We start from the raw sequence: 11,975 nt of genomic DNA on the forward strand, positions 1-11,975 counted from the left end.
ATTCTGTCATTTAACCTTTTACTCGCCTTTTTTTTTTCTAATCTAGAAAGTCCCATGCATTGCAACCATTCTTCATGGGGCAGTCACTCCACCCCCTTGATCATCTTGGTTGCCCTTTTATGAACCTTTTCCAACTCTACAATATACTTTTTGAGTTGAAGTGTCCAAAACTACACACAGTATTCCAAATGCAGTCACACCTTAGATTTGTATAACAGAATTATGATATCAGTTTTATTTTCAGTTCCTCACCCCCCTAATGATCACTGAAATAGAATTTGCCTTTTTCACAACTACCACACATCTTCATTGAACTATCTACTATGGCCTCAAGGTCTCATTCCTGGCTCATCACCTCTAGTTCAGACCCCCTAAGTGTATATGTGAGATTAAAATATAGTTTTTGTCTCAACATGCACCAGTTTACATTTGTTTACATTGAACTGCATTTCCCATTTTACCACCCATTCACTCAGTTTGGAAACATCCTTTCTGGAGCTCTTCACAACCTATTTTATTTTAACGTCCATGAACAATTTAGCATTGCCAACACTCTTGGCTACCTCACTACTCATTCCTAATGAGATCGTTTGTGAATAAGTTAAAAAAAACACCTCCCAATACTACTACTAATAATAATAACGAAAAAACCAAAACCTAGGTAGGTGCAAGAAAAAAAGAGACTTCTTTTCATCTCTGGAACACAGCTAAATGCTAGGACCATAAGAACAATAATTCACATCATGGAAGATAATGATGTTTGCACTCCCTGGTATGACAATCGGAACAGCCAGTTTCCTGATAACCAAATTGCCTTGTACTCATCCTACAGATTCAAGAATGTGGAAGCCCATATTATCATGCATTTATTTTCTGAGTGACGGAATAAAGAGGATTTGGCTGGTAGCTTTAGTTTTGAGTTATTATTTTCTAGGCTCAGACCTATTTAGGGATTCCGAAGAGAAATCCAGAGTTGCACTGGGACCCAGGGATCTTTACAAGCTCACCTTCTCAACCCTTCTGAAAATAACCTCCTAGTGGATTCAAAACTGTCAGGCAATAAAGCTTTTATCCTTTGGATTTATTATTGCTTCAAAGTAATCCCTCCCGAACCTTCCCTATGTGTTTCCTAGGTCCAATGAGCTGGGTGCTATATTAGAAGTGTGGTCCAAAGGATTGTGGAATTATATATGGTATATTGTGCAATTGTGTATGTGTGTATGTTTGAGAATCTCTTTCCCAATGTAATGAGCCCTGATCTCGTAACTGGCTTGGGGCTGCAGTGGCAATTGCTGTCAGGTGAGGAACAGGAGGAGGAGGACACTCCTTGCAGGGTGAGGCCTGAGAGGGAGGGTAAGGCTGGAGGAAGGGGATATATCTCACTGGCTCCCGATTGTGCCCCATCCATGTTTCAGGGGGATTCATTAGCAGTGGGGGGTTTCAACCTGCCAGGAGGGGAGACGGGATAGCAAAAGGTAGAGCCAGAAGGGCCAACCTCCATCCTGTCACCAAGGAACGAGCACCACCTCCACTACTGGGAACTGACCCATACTGCATTCCTTTTTGCAGTAATGTCTGCTTCCAAGCACACCTGTCTCAAATGGAGGGTCTCACAAGTGAGCATGACATGCCTCTCTTTTGACAGCAGGTGGAAGACATCTTTGTAGGTCAAGACATCTTTGTAGCTTTTGTCTGGTCTCAGACCCCCTGGTTGTTGTTCTCTAGTTGACCCTTTGGTGTTCTGAACCTGTAGCCTGACTATTGCAGGCCTTAAATAAAACTTCATTGCTCCCCTGTAAGAGCATCCGTGGTTCGGGAACAAAGACACCCACCCCATTGAACAAACTTGGCCTCACGTTCAGGAAAATGCAGATGTGAATATTAATCTTTCATTGTTATTACTTTCTTAAATTAACTGGGTCTGCTACTTTCTGTTTTCAAAGAACTCTGCGTACTGGATTGTGGCAGTCATGGTATTTGTGCAAGAGGAACCTGCCAGTGTGAAGAAGGCTGGGTAGGCCCGACATGCGAGGAGCGCACATGTACTTCTCACTGCACTGAGCATGGGCAGTGCAAAGATGGAAAGTGTGAATGCAGCCCTGGATGGGAAGGGGACCATTGCACCATTGGTGAGTTGGGTGCGTACCATTGAGGTTTTTTCTACAATCAAGCAGTATATTTTTTTATTAAATAAATAAATAGGTTACGGTAATTATGTGCACGCTTAAACTGTCTCACCTTGTATGACACACTATGTTGGGCTGCGGGAAATTGTGCTGTGCACACTGACTTTGGAAATCTCTCCCCAAGATTCATCGACAGCAATGCTGTTGTTGGTCTTCTGTCACCTAGTCAACTCCCTGGCTTTTTGATGTCTTGCTCAGCCTACTCTTGGGTGTTAGGTTGCCTTTGTTCGTACTGCTTGCTTTTTTATTTTTAAATTGTATCTGGTTTCTATCTATATTTTTATTGCTGGAAACTGCTTTTGGACTTTTGGTATACACACACACACACACACACACACACACACATATTCCAGTTCAGGTTGGGATTAAACAGACAACTGGATAATTCAGAATAACATTTGACAGGTAGCAATAAGACAACACACATCCCTGCAAACATGGTACCTTTAGCTCATACTGGTTTTAGTTTATTTTTTATTATGATATTTATGTCTGTATGCATGCATTTCAAGGTGGTGTACAGTTGTATAATAAAATATTCTATGAACATATACAAAACCAATCAAAATAAAGTTCAGTAGCTTATACTGAATGTACACAATGATAGATTGTGCGCTGCATGCTGATAGTGTCACTAGTCGAAACATTTTAGAACTGGTGAAAGAAAATGTCTGAAAATTGTGACATTGGAAGCAAATGAAAGACCAGATGAAGTTGACTACTGAGCCATGACTGAACAGAGCCTTGTTACGCTACAAGTAGGTCTAGGTTGTGCCTGGCACAAAGAGGATGAAACATCATAGCCAGGAGCAATAAAGGCAACATATTTGTTGAAATTAAACATTGGAAGAGTTTTTCTGCTCCACAGAAGAGACCAGGAAAGATAATTGCAGAGCTGTAACCTAGTCCAGTTGCTGGTAATCCACCTCACAGGGAGATGGTGTTAGGAAGAAGCAAAAGTCCCTCAAGCAATGTCCTACTAAATCAATTCCTCTTGGAAATACATGTTATTTGCCTCTCCCACCCCTTATATATTCCCCTTGGGGAGGGAAACTCCCTTGCAGATCCAGCAGCTCTGCAGTGACTCCAGCAGCTGCATTATAGATGAAATGCTGCCTGAAGATAGAATGAGCTACTTTTCCCTTTTAGGAGAGTGTCAGAATACAAGGTATGGTAGTATTTCCTTCCCCAGTACAATCCAGGGGAGGTGCCCAAATTAAACATTACTAGAACTCAGCTCTAGCACCAGGTCAACTATGGGAGAATTTGGGGGAGGAGCCTGTGGAATCTCTTTCCTTGAAAGTCAGTAAGTCAAACTTGTTAGGTGTCTAGAAGAAGTTTAGACTGAGCTTCATTGTGTAGAAGAGGGTTTTGGCCAGATGAAGCTTATTATGGGAAGTAGGCCAGGTGCCTTTTTTCATACCAGACAGCCCAGTTTTCCCAGCACTGTCTGAGCTGTTGTACTCTTGCATTGTTTGTCCAGAAGTGTAAATTGTGTGGTGGGTGGTAGACTTCCTTTTTCATAACAAATCAGCAAGCTCACAGGTCATCACTGCTGTGCACCGTGAATTGAATCATCAAATGCCCCTGGGAAAGAAAAGGAAACATCTCTCTCAGTGGGTTCATACTGCCCTGGCCCCTTACAACTTCCCTGAAGGGAACAGAACAGGACATCATTATAAACCACTTTCCAAGGACATTTCAGGAATCAATATATGACTTGTGGCAGTGACAACTCTAACTTGCTGTCCTACCAATTAATGAAGTAAAGCCACCTCATCTCCTAGTAAGAACCCTGACCCAGATTGAATTAGAATTAATTTTCTACAGTTGCCTAGTTTAGGTCAGTCATTTTGCCTTTTCTATAGATTTTTAGGGTTTTGAGTTTATGAGATATTGTTGAGTTTTATGATGCATGAAGAATTTTAAGCATTGGTAGCTGCCACAGAAGATGGAATTGGGATTCTAGATGACCTTAACAGATTGGAGATCTGGGCCAAAACTATAATAAAATGAATTTTGATAGGGACACATGCAAGGTAGGAATGCACTTCGGCAGGAAGAACCAACCCCACAAATATAAGATGGGGGGGCACCTAGCTTGCCAGTAGTACAAGTGAAAAGGTTAACGTAAGTCAACAGCATGATGCAAGCAGCAAAAACAAAAACAAAAAAAGCTAATACTATTTAGGCTGCATAAACAGAAGTATAGTGTGCAGATTAATGGCAGTAATAGTACCACTCTATTCTGCCTTGGTCAGACCACACATGGAATACTGTGTCCAGTTCTGGGCACTACAATTTAAGAGGGATATTGACAAGTGGGGATGTGTGCCGATGAGATCGACCAAGATGATAAGAGTCTGGAAACCAAGCCTTATGAGGAATGGTTGAGGGAATTGGGTATGTTTAGAAAAGATATGATAGACAGAGAGGAGATATGACAGACATCTTCAAATATCTAAAAAGCTGTCACATGGAAGAAGGATCAAGCTTGTTTTCTCCTGCTTCAGAGAGTAGGACCAGAACCAGTGGCTTCAAGTTACAAGAAATGACATTCCGACTAAACATCAGGAAGAACCTTTGGATGGTAAGAGCTGTTTGAAGTAGACTCCCTTGGAAGGTGGCGGATTCTCCATCATTGGAAGTTTTTAAGTCAAGGTTGGATGGCCATAGGCCGTGGATGCTTTAGTTGAGATTCCTGCACTGCAGAAGGACTAGATGCCTCTTGGAGTCCTTTCCAACTACAATTCTATGATTCTATGCCTTGAATATATTTCTTGGAAGGAAATATGCATATTATTTATTTAATTCATTAGGAGGGGTGATGACCGGTGAATGGGGTGTAATTCATTTAAGTGGTATTGATTTTGATGCAAGATCTGGGTGAGAAGTGGACCTGCTGATTTGTGGATGAATTACCAATTCATTGAATAGTTTATTTATTAGCAGTACAGGAAGCCTGCAGCTTATGCGGGGGTTATGTTCCAGGGATTGTGCCTAAAGCCAAAATCACATATAGTCAGACACATTGGGTTAAATGATGAGTAGGATTCTCAAAGTTATTTCTCCCAGAACCTTGCCCTCTTTTTTTATTTCTGCCAGACGCATAAAACTAAATCCGCACAAATTAAATGCATGTAAATTGTGGGCTTACTGTATTTTGAGTGGGGAATTAATTAGCTTTCCTCCTGTGAAATTTAATTATTTCTAAATTTGTATCTACAAAGAGATCAGTCTATGCAATTCAGATAAATCAATATATGCAAATTTATGCAAATTGGGGTACATTTTTTTCTTTTAGAAAATTACATTTTCAGTGGCACATAGCCCCTTTTTTAATGATACGAAGCCAAGGGACATAGTGTCTATGGAAACCAGGGTGCCCAGCACTACATCTTGTGGTGCCCACAAATGTTTCAGTAAGTCTTTGTTGAAAAAACACTGCTCCTTGCTAAATTTGGGCTTTCCCTATTCTTCCTTAAACATTCCCACATTTTGTTGGCTGCTAAGGTTGGAGTCCCCCCCCCCCCTTCCATTCTGGACTTGCTCTTGAGAGCAAGTGCTTCGGTGGCTGATGCTGGCACTTGTCTCTTTTTCTACTCTTCTCAAAGTGGCAGCCATTTTGTGACGGGCACCCATGGTACTCTCTCCAAATTCCAAATGCGTCCACTGACTGAAAAACATTGGAGACTCCATTGCTCAGTGACGACCCTAATTAATAGGGCTGGAAAAGTTTTCCCTTCTACAATTTTCCCTTCTACAAAACTACTACTACTACTACTACTACTACTACTACTAATAATAATAATAATAACAAATTTTATTTATATCCTGCCCTCCCCAGCCAAAGCCGGGCTCAGGACGGCTAACAACAATCAAATAATCAAACAATCAAATAATCCAACATTCTAAAAACATTCCATTATAAAAATTAATTGAAATCAAATTAATGGCAACCGTTAAGCAAAATTCTTTGCAGGTTGCCAGAGGAGGGAGTCAGGCTGGGCCCTGACCAAAGGCCTGGTGGAACAACTCTGTCTTGCAGGCCCTGCAGAAAGATGTCAGGTCTCGCAGGGCCCTAGTCTCTTGTGACAGAGCGTTCCACCAGATTGGAGCCACAGCCGAGAAAGCCCTGGCTCTAGTTGAGGCCAGCCTAACCTCTCTGTGGCCTGGGACCTTCAGGATGTTTTTATTTGCAGACCGTAGGTTTCTCTGTGGGGCATACCAGGAGAAGCGGTCCCGTAGGTACGAGGGTCCTAGGCCGTATAGGGCTTTAAACACAAGAACACTATTCTATTTTGTTTCTGCTCGCCCTAATTGAGTTCCTTTTCACGGATTCTGTGTGAAATAATACTGACATAACCATTAGAAAACATACATCCCATTTCAGTTTCATTTAATAGAAGCTCTGTGAGACCAAAACCATCAGACAGTTTAAATAATTCCTATATTCTGTCCCTTCACTTTACAGGATTTAAATATTGTGCTGGTTATTAAAGACGTCCCTTTCTTTCCTTCCCCTCTACCCCAAGGCTAATTTCTAATGATATTCCTAATAAGAATCTAGAACTCACAGCTCTGTTCAGAAGTCATTGCTCAGCTGTGGAAATGTAACTGTTCAATTTTAATGAAAAATGATACATTTTCTCCAAGTCATTTAATAGTGTAGCCTTGGCAAAATGTCATCTAGATGTTCCCAAAGTTGTTGTTGTTGTTTTAAATCCATAAAGGTTTTAATTGCATGCAGGAGACTTGGGTGCCTGCATTTATAGAAACAGGTTGGCCAGATACCAGCTCTTTTTAAATACACTGGTTTCTTCTTAATTCACTTGCAGGCATATTTTCTGTTTGATTACTGAATTTCCTTTGAACACCAGCAAAAACCAAAACCCTAAACGTCTCTTTCTTGTGCTCTTGGTTACATTTTAAATAAAAATCCAGTTATAATTAATCCAGGCATCTGGTTGGCAACAGCAGGATGCTGGACTAAAAGGACTTCTTTCTGGTATGAGCTCTTTTTATGTTCGCATGCAGGGGTGCCAACTTGAATAAAATATTGGGGTGGGTGGGTAGGTAAGCCCCACCCAGTGGCGTAGCGTGGGTTGTCAGCACCCGGGGCAAGGCAAGTAATTTGCTCCCCCTAACCCGGTGGGGGCAGAGAGCTGCAAGTGCGAGTGCCCCCCCCCCGATGTTGCGCCCGGTGCGCCCGGCCCCCACTGCACCCCCCACGCTACGCACTGACCCCACCCCACATAAACTGATCATAAGCTGTGGCACATGCACACTATTTAAATGGGAATGCCCATCAGTTTTGGGGGGACCAGCCCCTCAAATATTTTATGGGGGGCAAAGGGACCTCAGCCCCTAGGAGCTGGCTGCTGTGTTCACATGCATTGATTAAATAATTTATTTCATCATTCATTTATGCAGTGTACAGACTGTGTAACTGAAAAATCTTAAACGCCTTGCAAGAAAAATCTCTAAGCACTTTGCAGGAAAGAATGCAACTATAAAAACACAAAGCTAAAATTTAAAGAAATGAAAAAAAAATGCAAAGTGCAGCAAAATATTAAATCAAAGCACCGAGCAGTTGCTGGAGGTGGGGGGGACTTTTCAACAACCAGAGAAAGCCTGACTGATGAGGGAGAGAAGGATCTCACTTCTCTGGATTGAATGCAGAACAGAGATAAGGAGATGCCTGTAGGAATTGGATGCCAGTAGATATGGGAACTTCATGGATCGAGCAAGGAGGCATGATCCCGCTCCACCTTCATGCGCTCAGTTTTCATGAGTAGAATGTGGAGACATTGTGTTGGGGGCCTTGAGAGGCTACCTTATACCAGACGTAGCTAATTACATGTAAACTTATATGTGTACGTTACATGCAGAATATGTATAAAAGAGGCCAACTCCATGCTGTACTATATTTCCACGGCACAATTTTAGAAACGAATTAAAACATACATATCATTATACAATTATATACATGTTTGCATGTACATGTTTGAAATGCTAGTTTAGGAAACTCGGAATGTATAAGCATATAGCATGTTTGTAAAATCATTTGTACAATAATGCATATATTGATGCCTATACTATACTTGAATTTTGTATATATATATTAAGCAAAAGGGTACTGCTTCTTGCAGAGATTAAGAAGCAAGACAGGGATTAGAAAAATTCATGTGGTTAAGATCGACATCAGGATTTGCAGATAATTCCATCCCGCATTTTATTACAACTTGCATCCACTGTGTCTTTGATGCTTCCAAACATCCACAAAAAAAACTAACTGACATTCATACTTAAGGGGTTGGAGGCATCAACCTTATTTAACTCCAGCATGTCACCAAGCCCATGCTGCAGCTCAGTACTGATTCCAAGTAGATGGGACTGCACACGTAGTGGCCAGCTGCTATGCCACATATATAGTTGGATCAAAGCCATCATATTTTGCTATTCAGTTCATTAGAACAGTCCATGTTGCAAAAGACGATGAAACACTCCTGGATAGAGAACAATAACTATTAAAAATAACTGCAGTGTATTTATTTCACACGATGTTACCGCTAGAAACTTTTTTTTAATGGTCATTGAGATAACAAGATGAGATTAATGATATCTTCCATTCACAAAGGTAGCAAAACGACCTATTTTCAGTAAGTGGAGGCACTTCATCTTAATCAACAGATGGCAAATTAATACTGAAAGGTTTATGTATTTTCATTTAGGTACACAAATGCTGGTTCTGTTTTCTTCTATGTTATGCTCATGACTTGTTGGAGGGAAGCTGTTAAGGAGCGAGCTTGGGGGGAAAAAGGAGAAAATGCAAACCATTTGACGGAAACATATGTTTGTAGTCCGCCTCCTTCTTTTGCCTGGGTCTCCCTGTGACTCAAGTCTGCAAAGCCTGAGGTATAGCTCTGTTGAAGGGGCAAGGTTTAGGATAGTTAAAAGGATGTGATTCAAAAAATGTCAATGGCTCCATTCCCCACTCATTTCTTTTTATTTATAAGCTTACTCCCCCCCCCTCACCATATAAGGTCCCAGGGTGACTTACAGCAAAGGAGTATAAAGTTATAAAACATAAAACTGTTAACAATAATAAAAATAAGTCAGTCATTCCAAATGGAACACAGCAGTATAGAGCCAATAAAAGGTGGGTACCACAAAACAAAAGATCTTAATTGACAAAGGCCAGGATAAAGAAGTAAATTCAGTTTACGGCAAGTGCTGTACAATGAAGGTGAAACAGGCACATCAGTGGAGAAGGACTTCTACAGCTTAAGGGCTGCCTCTATGGATGTTGGTGACTTCTAACAAAACAGAAACGGTGGCAGAAATTGCTGCAGTTCACATGTTTGTCTGTGGTCAGGAACAGAAATCAGTTAAGTGAATGCAATTTGCATTTGTTCATATCATTGTTTTACAGTGTGTTGTGAATGTCTTTTTTCCACATTGCTTTGACGTTTACACTGAAATGAATGTAAGTTGCATAAATAGTTAAATAGTGCAAGACAAATGACAGTATTTGTTGGAAAGTGAACCGTAGCAGAATAGAAACAGTGTTGATGGTGACAAGTGAACATTGGAATGGAAATCACTGTCTTCTTGCATCCCCAGCTGTCAGAGAGAAAGTTACCGTATTTTTTGCTCTATAAGACTCACTTTCCCCTTCTAAAAAGTAAGGGGAAATGTGTGTGCGTCTTATGGAGCGAATGCAGGCTGCACAGCTATCCCAGAAGTCAGAACAGCAAGAGGGATTGCTGCTTTCACTGCGCAGCGATCCCTCTTTCTGTTCTGGCTCCTGAGATTCAGAAACTAGGTGCGTCTTGTGGTCTGGTGCGTCTTATAGAGCGAAAAATACGGTATCTCTTGAAGGACATTCCCACACACTTATGTGGGTGACCTAAGTACCAAGAAAGCCCCTTCTGCAGATCTTAGTATTCAAGAAGCTTGGTAGGGATGAAGACAGCCTTTTTGATATTTGCCTTCCCCACACCCAGTCCATTGCTAGTCTCTAATTTCATAGTTTCATAGTCTTCTGGCAGGAGTCTTGTGGTGGACCTATTGATTCCTATTTGACAGAGTTCTTCTTTAGCCAGTTGTTTGAATTTCTACAGCTACAGATAATTCTGTCTGCCTTGCTAAGGGATGTTAGGAGTGCAGTATGAATGCTGAGAACTTGGTGTGCCCCCGCCCGCCCTCAGACACAGCTGCTGGCTCAGAGCTTATTGCCAATACTCAGGCTCACCAATCAATAGAACATAATTAAGCAGCTTCAGAATGCTGCAGGCAAGCTCTGTTGAACACATCTGCTGGCTGAAACTCAAGCTGTGATGAGCATGTCATAGAAAGAGAGTGAATCCAAACCATTTATGGGTATTAAGGCTGCAGTCTTAAAACACGCTCACACCTCATTGAACATAGTGGGACTTACTTCAGTGTAAACACACAAAGGACTGGACTGCAAGGTTGCAGTTCTTTTGGCATACTTAAAAGCAGGGACAGAGAAGCTTTTTCAGCCTAAGGGCTGCATATGTGCTGGGATAACTCAGCAGAGCAGGAGACTCCTAATCTGAGGGACTTGGTTTTGAACCAAACATTGAGCAAAATATTCATACGTTGCATGGGTTGGGACAGTGCTTTTTTCAGGAGGTACTCAGGGGTATGCAGTACCAGAACCTTGTTGTTGTTAAAAAGTGTGGCACTTACTGTAACAACTTTATGGAGAGTACCAGACCTATTTTTCTAGAAAAAAAGCATTGGGTTGGGACTTGATGACTCTTGTGGTCCCTTCCAACTCTACAGTTCTATGATTCCTTTCTGCCAATGGTGGGTAGAGCCAGAGACAAAAGAGACAGAGCAACAAATGCAAATTTTAGTTTTGTACAGTATGCTAGTTTCTGAACATCCCCTCCTCTCTTCTACCCAGACAAGCAAAAGGCATTATCAAGGTTCACTGACATATTAATAAAGCAACATGCTATAGGAGTCTGTGCAGCATGATGTGTGTGTGTGTGTGGAGAGAGAAAGAGAGAGTGCAGCTGTGGCTGGGGAGCGTGTGTGGTGTGGAGAGAGCCCTGCAGGCCAAACAGAGACCTGGTTGGCCACATTTACCCCCTGGGCCCGAGGTTTCTGCACCCCTCTTAAAAATAGATAATTCCAAAAGAATGTTACAAAAGACAAGGGTTACAAACCATCTAAAATGCAAGTAGAATATGATGTTTCAGTTTGTTAGTTTGTGCAATCAATAAACTAAGGAGATTATAGGTATAGGTATAAATATAAAAAGATACCTGAGAGGGTTAAGCCAATCATGAGTGAACTGGGGTTCTTAAGTGTACTAAACCACAGGGTTATATTTAATTCACTGAACCAAGTTTGAATTTTGATAAGCTGTTGAGTAAAAGCAGTTATTCTCTGCAGGTTTTTTTAAATATAATGGATCGGTCTATTCCAGTCTGTGTTAATTTCACAAATGTTTATTCATTAGTCCTTTCAGTCTTATTTCCATATTAATCTGCATGTTTTGTTTTTTAAATCTGTATGAAAATTCGTACATGAATTTGTATTTAAATACCTTAATATATGTACATCATAAGAAAATACATATTTATATAATATTTTTGCTCAGTGTATGCATTTCTAAATGTTTTTATCCTATAATGCTGAGAGCTGTATTGCAAAGTCAGAGAAGTGCGAAATCCAAAGATTATGTTCCTTTCCATGCATTAGTTCAGGAGGTGAGAATCAAGTTAGTTTGCCTAAAAATGTAAACCAGAC

The 11,975-nt window shown here is 41.0% G+C and overlaps 1 protein-coding gene across 14 annotated transcripts in view; it reads left to right on the forward strand.

The window, feature by feature from the left end:
* TENM1 (teneurin transmembrane protein 1) overlaps positions 1 to 11,975 on the forward strand; it is a 372,670-nt gene that overhangs the window by 232,355 nt on the left and 128,340 nt on the right. For 12 of the 14 annotated variants that reach the window (XM_083423250.1, XM_083423251.1, XM_083423260.1 and 9 more), the window contains one exon: positions 1,944 to 2,138. In XM_083423250.1, coding sequence (XP_083279376.1) covers positions 1,944 to 2,138 — 195 coding nt within the window. The remainder of the gene's footprint in view (positions 1 to 1,943; positions 2,139 to 11,975) is intronic. The other 2 variants (XM_083423261.1, XM_083423254.1) reach the window with 1 other exon arrangement.

The sequence above is a fragment of the Podarcis tiliguerta genome (assembly GCF_965153285.1).
Source record: "Podarcis tiliguerta genome assembly, chromosome: Z".
In the NCBI taxonomy this organism is placed as follows: domain Eukaryota; kingdom Metazoa; phylum Chordata; class Lepidosauria; order Squamata; family Lacertidae; genus Podarcis; species Podarcis tiliguerta.